We start from the raw sequence: 19,046 nt of genomic DNA on the forward strand, positions 1-19,046 counted from the left end.
ATTTTTTAAATATGAAACAGTTTTATTCGCTGAGACCTCGGTGGATAGTAAAAACCTCCTGAACGATGAACACTGAAGGAATCAACGGGAAACAACGGGAGCAGACATTAGCAGCAGCTCGGTTAACAGCCTGCAGGCCTTTATTAAACTGATTTTGAACATGAAACTACTAAAACAATAACTCCTGCGAACACCATTAAGCAACCGTCTGTTCCAGTCTTTTTGCTTGCACCGTACAGAGCACGATGCAGCAGAGATGCAGCACTCGGCAGAAACAGTTCTGCGTCTCTATGAAATAATACATAAATCTCCACCCCATAAAAAATTTGTCAAATAAAGATTAGATGACTATCTTTACTGTGACAATTAATCGACTAATTGATTATTCATGCACAACCTTCGTATTAATAATACAATACTGGTAATAATAGCAATGACAATAAAAGTAGTAATTTCAATAGTAGCAGTAATACTAATAGCAGTACTAATGATTTCTAAATATAACAGCAGGTGTTGAGCAGGGTTGCAGGAGTAGCAGGCGGCTTGTCATCACAAGTCAGTCATCAGATACTCTGCTGGCATGATAAGCTGGTCAAAGGAGATAGAGGCCACTGACATTTTGACAAAGAAACTCCTCACAACGAATGGAGGGTGTCACCCCAAGTCCAGCACCCTGAGACTGTACAGTAAGCAGGGAGGCCAACAACTAGTGAGCGTCAGGATAAAACAAAAAAGTACAGTACATCAGGCAGATGCCCCCCAAAGATGAACTAAGTGAATACCTCAGGTACTAGAAACCCAATGATGATGAGGAGGAGGAAGACAAATCTCTGCATGACATCATTGATGAAGTGGGTGTAAGATGCACGCAGGAACATTGTATGTGGAACGGCATAACCAAGTGACAGGAACATCTGCGCTGAGTAAGTTCCAAGGTCAAAATGGAAGACACCTCCTAAGGTGGTTGAAAATGACCAAACTAAGATCCTGTGGGACTTCCAGATGCAGACGGACAATGGCTAACCAACCATCCATCATATTGGTTGACAAACAGCAGAACGAGGCGGTAGTGATATAGCAATCCCAAGTAAATGGATGATAAATGGACTGTACTTTTCTAGTCATATCGAGCACTTAAAACACTTTACATTACAGGTGACATTCACCCATTTACATGGTGCTTATTTTTACATATACACAGTGCTCTAACTTATGCACATGCATTCTCACACCAATGCTACATCGGGGGCAACTTGGGGTTCAGCATCTTGCCCAAGGACACTTCGGCACAGGGACCGGAGAAGCCGGTGATTGAACCACTGACCTTCCAATTAGTGGGCGACCTGCTCTACCTCCCCTAAAGTGACAGCAACATCAAGAAGAAGGAACACAAGAGGCTCGAGAAATACCAAGGCCTGAAAGAGGAGCTAGAAAAGATGCGGAGAGTAAAGGCAGCAGTGGTGCCTGTGGTGATGGGCGCACTGGGGGGCTTTATTTGGGGGATTGTTTTTCTACTTGTATTAATAGTGGGAATTGTATATATACACATTAATAATACATGTTAAACAGGCTTCAAGTCTCTGCAACTAGATTGTGTACTGAAATTAAACCACTTGATACCTGGGAAGTAGGAAAACCATTGAAAACTTATGGTATGCTGTATATGATTTGTTGTTACTGCTCTAGGACAGGGTGGTGTTTTAAGGTTAGATAGTGTAAGGATTCTGCTGGTGGTAGTGTGGGATTAAGATTAAGGAATGTGGTTACTTGAAATGACGGTCTCCATAAGCACAGAAATACAAAGGGGTGAATGTATGTTATTTTCTGTATGTGTCTCCTCCAAGCCCAGTGTTCCATATTGTGCAAATTAAGACAACACTTGACTCCTCATGGGCTCTGTACACACCCACAAGATTTGATGGGATGTCACAGATGACCAGTTTTATGACTGCAGAGACAGAAGGGGGAGAGGCTCACAGAGACAGGGAGGAGGGACAGGGTGTAGTCAGGGGAGAAATCATCCAGCCATTTAATAACACACATCCCTTTTTTTTAATGACAAAATCAAATTACCAGACTTGTGACTATGTGATGTCTCGTCAAATCAAAAAAAGATGTTTGATGTATGAAACTGAGATTTCAAGTGACTCAGTTATCCTTGAATGTCTTCCCCAAGTGCACTTATCTTGCAGTAAATGGCTCATCATGATCAAAGCAACTAAGCCAAATTAGAATTTTGATTGAGCAGCTGTAGATACAGCACAGATTTTTAATTCTTCGGTTTGAGGATATAAAGGATTTTGTATTAAATCTGTCCATAGGTTGTGCTGATATTCTCTATGTTTAAAATAAACGTAAAACTTTATTTTAAACAAATGAAACCAGAGTTATTATGTACTGTTGATGTATTTTGTAGTCCAATAAAACAGAGCTGGTATCAGGCTAGCATATTGATTATTGTTATTCTCCTAGATGGTGAGCATGCGTCGACTGCCTGGCCCCAAGAACCCAGCAGAGATGACCTACTATGCCCAGCTGAATGGAGCACCCATCACTGGAACCACTGCTGCCAAGACCCTGAGCAGTCTAGACTCTCAGACCATGGCTCTGACTCTGGGATACTTTGTACAAGTACAGGCTGAACGTGAGTTTGTGTCTTACTGTACTAGTGTCATGCTGTGTATTACATCATCTTATATGTGTGAGGGACCAAGCAAGTCAGGCTCAAGACACATGATGCTTTCATTTACTCCAATGTCAATGTTCATGACAAAAGATGGATTTTAAAAAGATTGAAAAAAAATTCCTTACATAGGGTTATTTATTCAGTTTGCAAAGCTTCCTCCAGAACCACAGAAGACATTATGCAACTGTTTTTGCAGGCAAAGTAGTACCCCTCATTACAAGTAATCTGAGCTTTTAGTTTGAGTTTTAAGCTCCCCTGTGAATCCTGATGAGGTAGTTCAGAGTAGTTATAATAAAGCTTAAATTACACAGGTAAGACAATGACTCATTCTTTTCTTGGTGGAAGATTAAATTAGATATACTGTATAGGATATTATAGTATACTGCATATGTAGTGTATAGAGTACGTTTTGTGAGAAAACAACACTGGAAGTTTGTATCTGAAGGTGCTGCTTGAAGAACTGAAAATAATTATTAATTAATTTTAAAGATAGTATTCAAGATAATAATAATTGCATTGAAATAATAAACTTAGGGGTATACTTTTATACATTTTATGTATATGTATGCTGCCCACCCTGTATATACACTCATTCCCTTTCTTGCAGATGGATAGTTTCTTGACCAAGTCAGTGTTTGCCACGCAACCTCCTTGTTATTTGCACTTTGGTTTTTGTGAAGATTAATGTAATGTAAATCACAAGTTATATCACGAAATGATGTTATATAGATTCAGCAGACAACAATTCGATGTTTGTCGATATCACAAAGTTTGCTATGATACAGTTTCGATTCAGTTTGATTCAGGGCCAGTGATCAACATGAGACCATATCATATGCTGATTTAATACAATCACTTCCATTCATATTGTGGCGAGCTTGGGTTAAAGCAGGCAAAGAGGCAGCGGAGTTTAAGTATTGAACATAAGGGTGCTCTTTATTAGAACTCATGCACATCTGTCATGTATGCACACTTATTATAGTGAAATTGCCTGATGGGATCAATCACACAACCCATTTCCAAAGTAGTACAGTCTTCCTGTATTATAGCTACATACTACACCTTTGGATATAGGCTACATTTTTCCTCATCAGATCACCACTTGCATTTTGTTCAGAGGTGTGCACACTCAGGCGGAGGGATTTTCAAAATAAAGGCGTGTCTTACAAATGATTATATTGTAACAAATGATTATATTGTAATGGACTGTGACGTTATACAATATGTTAGTGTTGGATCAGTGGAGAAATCCTGTTCAGACTGTTAAGTTGAAGTACTATTATTGCAGGGTTAATTAACAAGTTGCCATCTTAGAAGTGGTGAAACCTGTCTGTCATGTCAGCTCCCTGCATTGCTGGAAGCTGGCTATGGAGACGGTCATTCCACAGAAAAGGAGCTGAAAGTGAGTCGAATGTAGGTAGTGGCTAGCACAGATGAAAAATTCAGGGTTTTTGTTATTTTTGTTAATTTTGACATCTCTGCACTTCCTTGGTGAGGGACTTTCCAGTATGTACGATGTCTGATCAATGTTTTCAATTTGAATCAGTGTTTTTGGATCGTTGATCACTGAATCAATGTATCTATGTAAAACGATGTATCATTACACCCCTAAAAGCCAGGAGAATCATTCTGTTCCTACATGAATGTATAATATATTTAATAAAAATATGTATTTTTCTTTTACATATTTAGTAATATTTACAGATTTTCCTCACCTAAATATTTGCCATTTAGCTATCAAAACATATTTAGTGTACACTGATATTATAGATGCAGTCAACTCGCAACTGCTTACCTGCTCCTTTTTATCTGCTGAACTGAAGTGCAAAAGTCATGGCTTACAGTGATATTGCACAGCATTTGGCTTTCCATTAATTTCCATACATTTCCATAATGCCCTATGCATCCAGTAAAGCTTTAGAATGTTAATGGAAATTCAAATTCACAAATTCAAAATCAAAGATTGTGTTCCACATTGTTATCTAATGTTAAGTTAGAAGATTGTAGTTGTATATTTATTTAGATGAAGATATTCACCTGTGCCATATCCTGTGGCAAACTGTTCTGTGACAGAGAAGCTCAAAGAAAGAAGTTATTTGGAAGGTATTAGAGTTAAAAACTTAAGGTTTAACCAAACTATTTTATATGTTGTACTTTCTGGACTGGAGTGTACAGAGTTGTTCTCTTTGACTACATTTCAGTTTTTTATCATGTGTTATCATTAGAATGTACATCTTAAAGTAATAGCTCTGTTTTACATTTTTTAGAAATGCACTTTCTTGCGGAGAATTAGATGAAAACATTTCTACCACTTGCGTTTTTTTGTCCTAAATATGAACCCACAGCCAGGAGACAGTTAGTCTAGACAGCAAGCCTGGCTCTGTCCAAAAAGCTGTAAAGCAGCTGTAAAGCTCTTTAGTGAACACATTCTACAGTATTTTGTTTGTTTAATTAATACTGTTCCTGTTAGTGTGTACAAGTGCTGGAAATACTGAGCTAGAAAGGATAATAACCAGTGATTGTCGGTGTTTTTACTTCTACCCTTGATCTTCTACAAACAATGCTTTGTAATCACTGGAGATTCATTTAGTGGCTAAATGGTGACTGAATGCACAGTCATGTCCTGATGAATAATGTTTGTATGTTTCTAGCTGTGGTGAAGACACCACCCAGCAACCTGTGGATCATGGCCATTCTAACGCCCCTCTTTCTGTTGATGGTGGTGATCGGCATGGTGGCCTTCATTTTATGTAAGAGAAACAGAGTCATCTTCAAAACTGGCGCCTTCAGGACCTTCAAAACCCGCTCTAAAGTAAGACTCAAACTCAGTCACCAAACTCTATCTATCCCTGTTACCTGCTGTTTTTTTTTTTAACAAGTATGTCTCCTCTCCTTCTTCTTTGCCTTGCTCTACACTTTGTTCTACAAATCAACTGTTCTTTCATTCTTTGGAAGTTAAGTTTCAACCCAAAATGTTCAAACATCACTACCTCAACAATATCCCAGAAACCAAATCTACTGCTAAATATCAATTAAAATTATAACCTAATTAACCTGGCTATGAATATGTGACACATTGCACAGCAAATTGATTATGTTAAGTTATTCCTTCAGGTCAGAAAAAGTGAAAACTATCTGTGTGGGCCTTGCTCATTTGTTTTCTCATAGCCCAATAGCCCATGGTCATTGCTAATCATGCATGCTGCAAAGACTAATCGGCCGAGAGGAATGAGCAGTGCTCAGTGTACTGGAAGTGAACCTTAGGGTAATGTTGGCCCTTTCACAATAGTAGCTTTCACTCAACATCAGCTCATTTGAGCTTAATAAAAAATAAATCATTTCAAATGAGCATGTGTGTAATAGATTCCCACCAGCTGGTTTGGTCAAGTCACATTGTTCTATTGGACACAGTACAGTGCAGTGGTTCAGCTTTGTTTAGAATTCCACAGTCTTGAAGCAGGTTTCACATTTGATGTCATGCTTGAACTTCCACTCCAGTGAGAATTACTGTCACTGGCTACATATACACTGAATAACCCACCTATTGACCACTCTCTGGTTAATGATTTCTTCTGGTCAAGCTGTTCAAACAAACTTTTGATACCAAGCAAAGGAATCTCCCTAATGCTGTGAATAAACCAATACACAGAATATTTCTGTTGAGTGATCAAAGAAGGCTTAAGAGCTTTGACCAGTAAAATATTGATCAGTAAAATATTCCCTCTTTGCTTGAGCAGTAGTAGAAAAAAAATCTCTACACATGTCCTGGTCCTGATAGAGCAATACATTTGCCATTATAAGTAAGAAAATCAAAAGTAAAGCAGTAAGATGTTTGATTTCATAGTACTTACTGGAAAACACTTAAACTAATTCACTTTTCAGTTGACAGTTAATTACAACCTAAGTCTTATTTTTGTAGTTTTGGCCATCATTTCTGTGACTGCTTAAATTTGGGAACATGGACACATATACAACAAAGCAGGGCAAAAAATAAGGTTAGAGAGGTCGTAAACAAGCTAAATTGTTTTTGAGTTGTTTCTGAGTTATGCCATTGATGGACTGAATAACAATATTATGATGTTGCAGTGAAGCTGACCTTTGACCTTTTGGATATGAATGTCATCACTTCATCATTTTATCCTATCAGACATTTATGTGATAATAATTAGGGTGTGAATTCCCAACTTATGACCACCAGATAATGTGTTCACTGAAGGTCAAAACTATTTAATTTAGACCCATGTTAAAATAAACAGGAATCATCCTTTAATTTTGCTAGTATGAAAATAAATGCATTTTCTATTCTATTCTATTCTATTCTATATTAACCCCTCCTTGTGCCTCTGACCCTCTCTCTGTTTAGACTTCGTACCGAAGGGAGGGAAGTTACCACCACCAGGTATTCATTAAGGCACTGGTTGGGTGGATTTCTGTCTGACTGTGTCAGTGAATGAATGAAGAGAATGAATGAGTTACTGGTTTGCTGTCTGATTTTGAATGGCTCACAGGGTTGATCAATTGGTGTACAACTGTATTGCTGGCTGCTTATTTCTGTATGCGCTGCTTGTCGCTGTTACTGGGTAAATTTTTGCATGTGGCTACTGTGCTGTGTACACGACTTATTCCACCATCCTCATTGGCCATTTGAGATCAGTAGGATGAGGGAGGAGGAGGAGGCAATGAGGAAGCTGAAAAACTATTACAGGGGTGTAAAATTAACAAGCACATTCCTTAAGATTTAAATTGTTTTGGTTTGAGTCGATGGACTGAATTAACAGAGAAATGCTGGCTCATAAAAACAGGCAATTGAGCTCAATTCTGCCGGACAGAGGAAGTCATTTTTAATCTGAACTCTGAACATGAAGAGCAGGGAGGAAGCTCAACACCTGCAAACCAAACCAATCTATTTTTATTTTGTAGCATCCATAAAAAGTGACTCAAGCTTGTGTCATGAGCCTAGACTGCCTCTCTGTCAGTGCAGTTCCCTTTCAAGCAGTCGTTTTATCCTCTCATCCCACAGTGGCCCAGCAGGAAGCCTACACAAGCCCCCAACCCAATTCTTTTTTTAATATGGGTTCTCCTCTGGATCATGTTAGTTACATTATCATGGACCCGAAACAGAGCAGCAACAGCCATGGATGAAAGATCAAAAAATTCTTGAACGCTTTAAAGAACAAAGAACCATGCAGATGCCGTCCCTGTGGTTACTGTTGCTGTGGAGGAGCATGTCAGCTGATTTGTGGGTTATTTTGGTGCAGCCTTTCTTCATCCCTTTGGAGCCAAAGTGAGGCAAGGGAGGGATGAATGGGTGGATGGAAGGATAGATAGGTGGGACATTTTTGATGGATAATGGAGCTGGTATAACACCACAGCACAGCAGGGAGTAAACACCCCACAAAATACTGTATTTATGGATGATCTGTTTGTGTTGTCCCTGCTTCACTGTATCTCCTTATAGTAACATTAACATCTCAATTTCCAAGCTCCAAGGTTCTGTTTACTTTCACAATTGTTTGTAAGCATTTACTGTTACTTATATTGAGTTTTATGAGAGAGAGCATCAAATATTTAAGAGTCCTGAAATATGAGATTTTGCAAGTGGTGCCATGAGGTTACAATCACTGTTCTTATCCACAACAGTATTATATGTCATGCATGAGCAAATGAGATAAATATTTTACAAAGGGATTTGGGAAGAGCTTGTGGCAATGTGGCAGACTAGAGTTAAACATTTCTGGTTGATAAAAAGATTTTAAATTTTTTTCAAGTCTGTTTTAATATAATGTTCAAATACTCACATGTACATTAATCGCTGTAAACTACTGCCCATACTGGCTGTGAAGTGGTCTCTTTCTGTTTGTATTTTTGTCTTTTTTTCTTCTTGCGTACATTAGGTGATTCACAGTAAGAGATGTGACAGGAAATGAGAAGAAAGGAAATTACATGTAACTAGGTCTCCAGGTCCTTAACCAAACTGGAAATGTTGCAAGTACATGGTCAGCATCCTCTAAATCACCAGGATGTGTAGAAAGATCTCTTTCTAAAATGACTTCAGTGTAAGAGATGGAGAACAAAATCTGCAGTCCCTATTCTGTACACTTATTTGCAAGAGTTATAGTCTTTTTAGTACAAAATTCCCTCTTCGTGTTTTCCAGAAATAGTGTTTCCATGCTGAGCTGCAAGGGAGGAACGGTAACACAAAAGACAATTTCATACTGAAAACACTGCTTTGTTGGAAGATATGCATATGACTTGCTTGTGTACTCTTTTTGGCTTTGATTGAGTCACACAATGCATTTGTATTATGGAATGAGTACTGTGGATTTTTACCCCAACTTCCTCTATACCCTGTACCCCAGGAAATAATAAATTTGGTGCCAATGGTAACAGTTGCAGAAAAACACCCAGCCAGGTTCATGAGTGATGCTGAGATTAGCCAGCTGTGTGGAGGTGAGGAAAGAGGCATTGTCTTCCACAAGCTCTCTTATTTCATTGTTACATAACTATTTGGTGCACTCTTAATGTGAGCAAGTTCAACATTATGAACGTCCTTCTGGGGAGACTGTTTAAAAATGTGTGTGATGTTAATCCCATCTTCAGGTATAAACACTTTCAAGTTCTGCCATGGTTAGGAACTAGTTCCGAGAGAACATAAACTGGCCCTTGGTTGACCCTTTGACTTGCTGGATGATTTTTTTTTCGTGAGAATGTGGTCACGCTGTACAGACTGCATTTACACCTGGCAGATATCTGACGTGTTCTGGCCAGTCTGATCCTGTTCCAACACTAATGCCTTCTGCGAACACCTTGTATTAACATTTGTTCTTCCCAATCCCATTGCATATCAGATATGTAAGTGGAGTCCATGTTGGAAGCCCACTTCATAGACTTGTGTGTTCTGTTAAAGTCATATGAATACTAACCAACCTAAGCAGTATAATAAACTACGTCAGGTTCATCTACTGTGGGTATTTGTGTGTATGCACGTATATGTGTGTACGATCTGCCTCCAGCCCACTCAGCTGTCGGTCACCATGCAAGACAAGCTAAAGCTGCTTCTTCAGTACTGTGGTATATATTAGGTGTGCATGTGTGTTTAAGCATTCTTCAATGATTTTGCAGAGTCCGGCTCACTTCACTCTGCTGTGCAGCCGGAAAGCCTCAGATAGCTGACTTTCATGTGGAGTACAAGAGAATGAAATCAGCAAAAGAAGAAGCAATCCATTTTTCATTTTGATCAATTAGTTCAATGAAAGTACAGTGCAGTGGCTGCCAGTTAAAGAACTGAAGTTATTTTGCATTTTGCGCCATCATGCTTCAACTAGCCACAGGAGGAGTTTATCTAATCGGTGCAACACCATGCCAATGTGCACTCAAGTCTATCCCGCTGTGTGTCTTATTTTACTTCGTAAATGTACTCACTCTTCAGGACTTTTTTGCATGCAGTTCTGTGGTACACTTCCACCATCCGCCCTGCTAGAGCTGAATTTAAATCAATATGGCCGCAGGGGGAGTAGAGCATATCTCATCCATCTGCTGTACCTCATCAAGCTGCTGTTGGCTGTTGCTCTGAGTTAAAATTAGAGGAGAAGAGGAGAGGCGTCTGTTTGATAGTGCAAGCAAGGAAAATAAATGTGGATAATTTGGTAGTGCAATGTGGTTGTGCTCACACTCACTTCACATGACATCTTTAAGTAAAAGATATGGTTTGACCCTGTGTCGCCATCTTTCTTTCCCACTTGCTCTTTTCCTTGATCACTGTTGTAAATGGTTGTGGGGAAAACCATGATCCATCTCTGACAGACTGATCAGAGGTTCGCACCATACCACAAACCCTATCCATAGTCAGTGTCTACATTAAACTGAGTTGCTCACACAGGCTGAAAGATGGCCATTTGTTAGGTCAACACATTGTTGGTGGGCATAGGAAGAGAGGAAGAGATAGCGGCAAAGAAAAGGATTAGTAGGAAGAGGAGGCAGAAGTCAATTAGGAAAGGAGGACACATGAGGATGTCTGAAAAGAACAGACAGAGAGAGAGACCTGGCCCTTGAGCCAGTGCAGTAAAATACCAGTTGTGAAAAGTCACAAACACTTTCAAGGCCCTGTCATTTCTGAGAATTCATACTGTCTCCGTGCATGCCATCCCTTACCGATCAGCCACAGAATGATGCATCTTTAACTGTAAATGTGCAGTGCGTGTCAACTCTCAGTTCAAGTTTGCTCCTCAATAATCCATACACGTAATGCATATTGGTGGAGGGATATATTTGGAACAGCACATTTAATTCTCCACCTCCCTCCTCCCTCCCCTGTTTCCCTTTCTTCGCTTGTCATAAACACACACACACACACACACACACACACACACACACACACACACACATTAGGCCATAGGCAAATTAATGTCTGCACTCTCCATACATTTTTCACACGAAAGAGTCACAACTGTCACCATACATCACCTCAGTGGGTTGAGGATGCATAAATAAATAAATAAATACACACACACTCAATCCATTCATGCCAGGGTGAGAGGGCCTATCCCCCAGTGTGTGTGTGGTTGTTATATGAGCATTTATCAATTTCCCCGACACTCATCCATGGCTGCAGCCACGTGTGTTGGAGCTAGCTGATGGCACAGTAGTGTGTATGACTGATGAATTATTAACAACGTCGTCAGCCAGATGCCCACGCGGCCTAACCTCACATCCACTCTTAGCATGCATCATCAAATGCATTAGGCGTCCCATTTTAGAGCTGCTCAAAATAGAAAAGGGGAGGCAAAAAATCAGGGTTTCATATGCTTTGTTGTGTAACCTAAAAAGGACACCCCCACCCAAATTCCGTAAATTGAAAGGCATTTAGCAATACAAAGAACATGTCCAGGCCTTGGAGGCTTTAGCAATGCATCTACTACTGCCTTTTTAATGTTCTGTCTCTTTATGCCAAAACCCTGACTTCAAAGGTGCTGTGAAGCTTTATTTTATTTTATTTTTTTCAACTTTTTCATTATGCCAGCTGTGATGTTTGGAGACTGATATAAACCGGGAGGGAGGTCCTTCCAATTACAGTGTTAGCTGTAAGCCTTGACATCTTTTGAGCCGTGCCAGGCTGTCCAGTGCTCTAGCTCAGGCTGAAAATCTCAATTTCACAGTGATTTCTCTATTAATTAAATCAGGATTAGAATAGACTAAATACATGTACTGCCTTTTATAGTACATTAAAAAGTGGCTTGGAGTGTTTTATTTACCAACCTGTATTTATTTATACTTGGGAGAAATCTTGAAATGTGCATTTTAAAACATAATTCAAATTCAAAGCTCATTTGACTGCACAAAACCCAATGAGGGAGTTCTAACTGTTCTAAAATTCTGAACTACAATAAATGGAAAACCACAGAGCAGGCTAATGTTTACCAGCCCAAGCAGCCTGTGGTGCTTTTTACAAAAATGATAAAAAAATATGATGATGATGAATATTTAAAGAATGGGAATAAATCTCATGATAGTGACCCCAGCTTTCTTCTAAAATAGTGCTCAGTCACTGCCAGTAGAGAAAGAAGCACTAAGACCCTTTACTTAAGTAAAAGTACCTGTGGAACAATGTGAAAATGCTCCAAAATGTTTTACAAATAAACATTCTGTTTATAAAATTAAACTTAGGCATAGAAGTACAGAGTACAGAAGTATTATCTGCTATGTTATTATTAGTATTATTAAAATTAAAACTAGGCTATTCATTATGTGGGAAAATTATCCCTGTATGGAAGGCCATTTCAGCCAAGAAAATACAACGTTAGGCATGATAAAAAAAAAAAGACAAAAGACAAATTATGCAATAGCAAGTCAGTTTAGTAAGTTAGTAAGGTAATTTTAAATTAGTATTAAATAACTTTGATGACAAAATTTAGCACGAACAATTCCAGTCAACAAGTCAAGTCAAAAACTGATCTTGTAATTCATACTTTAGACTTATTATCTCATACATACCACATCATTTAATTCAGTTTTTTGACTCCATACTATTTTAAACTTAATCTCTTGTGCTAGTTTTTGTGAATTATAAATTACTTTGACAAATAGTTTTTCTCATCAGCCTGTGCTATCTAATAAAGATTGATCGTGTGATAAATATCGCTGTGTCTGTATTGCTTTTTTGTTATGTTTGCATGTGTGTGCAGCTGGTTGCTTTTATGGGTTGCTTTTATTCTGGCAAGTTGGTGATCATCAATCCAACAGGCTAACTGAAAACAAAACCCACCCAGACAAAAATCAAGGACCTTCTCAATTATTTGCTGATGTATCAGCTTAACTTTAAATTTTTAAAAGACGAGTTCCAGAGTTCAGTTCCTGAGTGGATTGATCTAAAAAGTGTGAGATCTTTGATCCTATGTTACTGATCAAAGTATGTATGTATGTATCATCATTTCCTCTGCCAGCCTGTCCAGGGCTTCGACTATGCCAAGAAGCACATGGGTCGAACAGGTGATGAGGCCATCTCAGTTACTAAGGAGACGCTGGTGTTGGGACTGCCTGTGCGAGATGCTCCATTGTCATTGTCATTGGATAAGAAGGTCCACCAGGATGGAACTGCCAGTAAAAGGCCCCCATCTGCTGACATTCACAAGGGAGGGTAAGATAAATACTGACTCATTAGTTTGCTTGTTTGTTTGCTTTAATGTGTTCTTGTTTGCTTGTTTTGGAACAATATATTAGTTTACATATATATCAGGAATAAAATTGACCACTTTCGCTGAGATTTGGTCTCTGAGAAACATATGTGGCTGCTAAGGTGCTAATTGCTCTGCTATGTTCACCAGCTAGAAGTTAACTTTGTCTCTCCTCCCTTTGGTGCTGGGCTGTTAGCATATAGAGGGTTTATCAGAAATTCTTCTCTGAACACAGCTGCATGCTGGAACTAGAAACATGGTTATGAGATTGGTGAGACAGGGCTGTAAAATCAAAACAATTTGCTAAAATACTTTGTAGAGTTTAGTGTAGTGGTAAATATAATTAATTAATACACACCATCAACACTGTTATTTGCATTAGGCGGCTGTGGCTCAGGAGGTAGAGTGGTCACCCACCAATCAGGTTGGTGGTTCCATCCCCGGCTCCTCCAGTCCACAGTATCCAAAGTATCCTTGGGCAAGATATTGAACCCCGATGTGTCATCAGTTTATGAATGTGAGTGTATGTGTTAGAGAGCACTTAAAATGTATAGAACAAGTGCTGTATGAATGTGTGTGTGTGTGAATGGGTGAATGTAAACTGTGGTGTGAAGCACTTTGAGTGGTCAATATCACTAGAAAAGCACTATATAAAGTACAGTCCATTTACCTTTAGCTTTTAAAACACTTTGCAGAAACTTTTAAACATCCTACTTATTAAGATTTAACCAGTCATTGAAATGCTTTTGTTCCCTAATTTGGTTTGGACACAATTGAGAACACCAATTTGCATATTTAAAGATGAGTTTCAACACCAACAGTTTGCTAGGAAGAAGTATGTGGATTATAATTTGCCGTTGAATGTTTGAAACAGTGTGATAAGTGCCAGATCACTTCCATCATAGTGCTGACAAGCCTTTCCAGCTGGAAGCTTTGTGAAGAAAACCCACAAAGTTCTTGAGCAGCCGTTTCAGTCACTGAACAAGTCAGTGACAAACCCCTGGCTTTTGAGCAGGACCAGACATCAGTGTTTGTTTGTGCATCACAGTGTTAAGCCAGAGAGAAGCCAACAGTAAGCAGTGCAGACTCTGACAGATTGACATGATCTGAAGATAAGTACAGTGCTAACAAGGTACAAAGAGACTGATACAAAGAGAGAACACATTTACTTACAGCAGGAAAGTACTACTGTAGCTTTCCAAAATTATTGATTTTGATAGTGCTTAGTTTAAGAGTGGTTTGTGTATGCTTTGCTAGAACAAATATGAGTACAGGAACTTAGAGGTGCCACATGGAGCATTTTAACATGAAGAAGTAAATCTGAGCTGTTAACAGTCTAACACCTATCTGAGCCATGGTCTGACACATACATTTTTGACGGCTAGAAAGGCTTCCTGTGAGCAAAAAGGAGACTGTGAATTATATAAAGATAAATGACTGTCTCTCTCTTTCACTGATGAACATAATCTAATCAAGGTTTAGAGCAATTTTTACTGTGGGTTTGGCATAATGATAGAAAATAATATAATACAGAAAAAAAGCAGCAGTCTTGATGCTTTCCAATCTCTGACAAAGGCCTTGTTCACTTAGGAATACAAATATTTTTTGAAGAGATACTAATAGTAACTTTGTTTTACACTTACATAAGCATAAGTATTAAGTGTCAGTCCAGGTGATTCTTTGGTTACAAAAAACTTCTTCAATTAACAATTTTCATTATCAGTGAGGAAAGAAACCGTGTACTCTCTGTAGCAAAAATGACCACACTGGAATTGTTACCCCATACACACTAATGAATGTCAAACTGTCACCCACTCATTTTCATATATGCAGGTGACATGGAATTAGATGGTTTCTTGCTGCCAAAGTCTGCACCCCTTACTGATAGAAAAAAGACAAATCCACTCGGTAATGTACAGATAATTGTCTACGAGAAAATGCACACAAAGTAATTTGTTCAGAAGAAACAAGTCTGATGTCTCTCTGAACCAGAAAGAAATAAAAGTCAATTGTGAAGCAAACATGATTTAAGAGTAGGTACTTTGAGTTTTACTGTAAGAGAAGGTAAAAACCAGTGTGATAATGTTACATGATTTCTGATCTCGTAAGACAAGACAGTATTCCTATTTATCAGTCACCCTACACACACACACACACACACACACACACACATTTTTACACTGCACTAAATGAAAATAAATGGAGGTGGGATTAGTTGTGCTTTGCTTCTCAAGGATAATAAACACATGTATATTTATAACCTTGGCTATAGCCATGCAACAGGGAGATATTCATTATAACAATGATGACAGTGTAAAATGCTGGAAGAGCTGCCATAGTGTGATAATCAGCTTTACCAGCCTGTATATATGCGTGCATACATCTTATGGGAAGCCAGTTTTTAAACAAAGTATCATAGGCTATTCTGCCACCTGGGTATACACTAATTAGAAAATGAGGCAGTATTTCATCCTCTAACAGTATGTAGTGCAATGGGAAGGGATGAGGGGAAATCATACACTGCAACAACAAAGGATATAATTATTCTTGGGCTTCATAGCAGTAACTGAACAGAGAACAAGACTTCTAAAGTGTCTGTCTCTCTTTAAATGCAAAGGCACAAACACTCTATAAAGTCTTTCCTAGATATTTGATATGGGAAAGTCACATGTTATACCTTTAAATGACCCTTTGCATTGTAGGTTCTTAGCAGGCAGTAGTGTACATCCCATAGACACTACTCTACTCTAGGGCACTATAACATGCATGCTTTTCTTACTAAGAACTGAAACACTAAAATGGTGGACAGTAACACAGACTAAGAGGTTTAGAGCCATACTAACAGCTTTGTGAGATTGTACTTAGGCACAGTGTTGTTTTGGACAAACTTAGAATGTCATGTTGCCACTTGTTTTTGAGATTTTTCAATCTGGACCAAAGTGGTGAACCAGCCAACCAACCAGCTAGATGCTAGCATGGTTAAATCACTTTAAGGACACTTCCAACACAAAATTTCAAAAATATACATATTTGAATTTAAACAAAAATACACAGTCATGATCAAAAAGTAGCAAGCATGTGGAACAAATAATGTTATGATGCCTGCCCTTCTCTCATATATATGATGGGGACATAGGTGGTCTGATATTACTTCACTAATTCACAAATTAAATAGTAATAAAAAATACGTCATAAAATATTTGTATTAATTACTAAGAAACTTTGTCTTCATGAACAGAAATACACAAATGCTATAATGCAGTATGTGTATTTTTATTTTTGAAAAAACATTTCCTGAGTGATATTCATTCTACAAATTTTTAATCAATGATGTTTTGTTCTCCACAAAAGCCTATGATCCATTATTTTGTTCAATGATTTCATTTTGAAAACCTACTGATACTCAGTTCTTTTTTTAATTATCAAAAATTATAAATTTGATTTTGCTTAAATGTACTTATATTTTTTCCGCTAAAGATATTTACGTACATTTTGGATTTTTCTTAAAACAAACAAAGGTTTCTCCAAGAATATGTGATAATTCTACTCAGTGGAAGATTGTGCTATTGTCTCGACACAGAAGGAGTGATGAGATCATCTTTTCATTGTTGAAAACTTAACACAAGTGAAACTTTGCAACAGGAACAATTATTTTGGCTGTAGATTGTCCTGTCGTCTGTCTTGAAAGTAGAAGGACAGTTTCAGGAAGTGCATACATCCTGCTCTTTATTCAGAACATTGTGCCTCCACTTGGAATGTAATGTGCCAAAAATAATAGAAAAATAGAAAGGCAGGGAGATGAAGATGACGTTCCATCAGTGTAATTATTGATTATGATCCTCCTCTTGCTGGCTTACCTGGACAGATTTACTTTGAACACATCATATTTCATCCCCCCTTCAATGCTTTGCTTAACACCACAGAATTTTTACTGTGATTTGGCCAGCCATTGTCTGCAGCTCTGGCTGTACAGTGTGTGTATGTAAATGTGTGTGTGTGTGTGTGTGTGTGCGCGCATGTGTTCACACAGACAGTGTGTTAGCCTCGCCTGTGGCTCTGTAATGTCTGGTCCCACTGATCTGTGCATCTCACACTACCTGTAAACAGGCCTGTCACATTGTGTAGCTGCTGTGGCTTACATGCCTTGAGGCTGTGAGAGTCTGCATGTGTGTGTTCTGTACATGGTTTACATGCCTGGTGTGTGTGTGTGAGGCAAGAACACAAAGTCTTCATACGTGATTTTGCATGCATTTATTGACTCTTCTAGATGATTGTGGACATGCATGTTTTTGTGTGTGTGCGTGTGTGTGTGTGATATGTACACTGAGCTGTCTCTATTAAGGCCCTTAGCTGTTGAGCAACCTGCCCCACAAAATCAGGACTGTTGCTGTTATACCTGTCCTTACAATTGTCCTGTATTTGTATTAAATTACTGTGCTTTAACATAGCATAGATTTTATGGGATTCATTCGGTCCTTCAATAAAAATACAAATAACTGTGGGATTGCAAATCATCCTACAACACCTGCAACCCAAATAAATGATCATTCCAAAATCTGAAAGGACCTACATGTGTACTGTATAGTGCAGTGCAACAGTACAGGACTTCTATGAACCATAATCACATCACTGCTTATGCTTGTTCATAGTCTGACCACTGGGGACAGAGCCAGAGGGTAGCTAGGGGTGGCACAGGCCCCCTATGAGAACTTCCCTTGGTGCCCCCTACCAGAGTGAGAAGGTGATAGATAGTTGGCTTATAAGTATCATGAATGGCCTACCACTACAAGACTAGGATTTTTAAACCATCCACAAAGATATGCAAAATGACCAAAAAGAGACAAAAATTAAGACTAAAAGAGAGGAGACACAACCACAAACACCATTCTTAAATGCTAGAGTTGAAGGTAACTGGACTTATTTTAGGTTTCTTGAAGACGTTTCACCTCTCATCCAAAAGGCTTCCTCAGTTCTAGAGGCTGGCTGGGGAGTCCCAGGTATTTAACCTCTTGGAGGTGGTCCAGAGAATTGTTGACTCACTCTGTTGTCATGTGATTGGTTGGGGTCACATGAGCCCACGGTGTGACTCATTGGTGCGTCATTGCCCAACCCTGACATCATGTGACTCATTAGGATTACGTGGCTCAAGGTGTGAATTGGGGTTAAATTGACCTGGGTAGGGATCTCAAGACTAAATTATAGGTGGCTGATAGTTAGTGCCTTAGGCCACCACCTCTGTTCAAAGATGGTTGTTCAAGATGGAAATAGATGGCCTCCAAAATGTAGATATTATTGTCCTTGAATGAGTGTCCCTTCTCCTTTAGATGTAGATGAACAGCTGAGTCTCATGACTTGGATGACTGAGAACCTATGCAGACACAAACAGCATTGTTTGTAGTCATTTTGTGTTCCTGTGTAGGAGGGGTGGGAGGCAATACTTAATACTGCCCTAAAACTTATAGCGTCAATGTTGTGTGATCACCTCCAGAGTTCCAGACAGGATATGAGTACAGGAACTGACAGTTTATCAGGCCAAAAGAAGCGCAAAAGAGAGAGTGCGCCACTCCTAGAGGCTCTGAAGCACAAAGAAAAACAAGAATCACAAGCCAAAATTTTGAATTTCAGATCGCATCATCTCTTCAGAATGATGATTTTGGTTTTCAATTATTGATCTGTGGTTTGCGATTCCA

At 38.8% G+C, this 19,046-nt stretch overlaps 1 protein-coding gene across 1 annotated transcript in view; it reads left to right on the plus strand.

The window, feature by feature from the left end:
- The window catches only part of kiaa1549la (KIAA1549-like a), a 97,210-nt gene that overhangs the window by 53,439 nt on the left and 24,725 nt on the right, over positions 1-19,046 (plus strand). The window contains 4 exon segments of the mRNA XM_018704088.2: positions 2,473-2,644; positions 5,338-5,498; positions 7,050-7,085; positions 13,126-13,319. Of these exon segments, the coding sequence (XP_018559604.1) occupies positions 2,473-2,644; positions 5,338-5,498; positions 7,050-7,085; positions 13,126-13,319 (563 nt within the window).

Source organism: Lates calcarifer, linkage group LG10 (assembly GCF_001640805.2).
Source record: "Lates calcarifer isolate ASB-BC8 linkage group LG10, TLL_Latcal_v3, whole genome shotgun sequence".
NCBI classification, from domain to species: domain Eukaryota; kingdom Metazoa; phylum Chordata; class Actinopteri; family Centropomidae; genus Lates; species Lates calcarifer.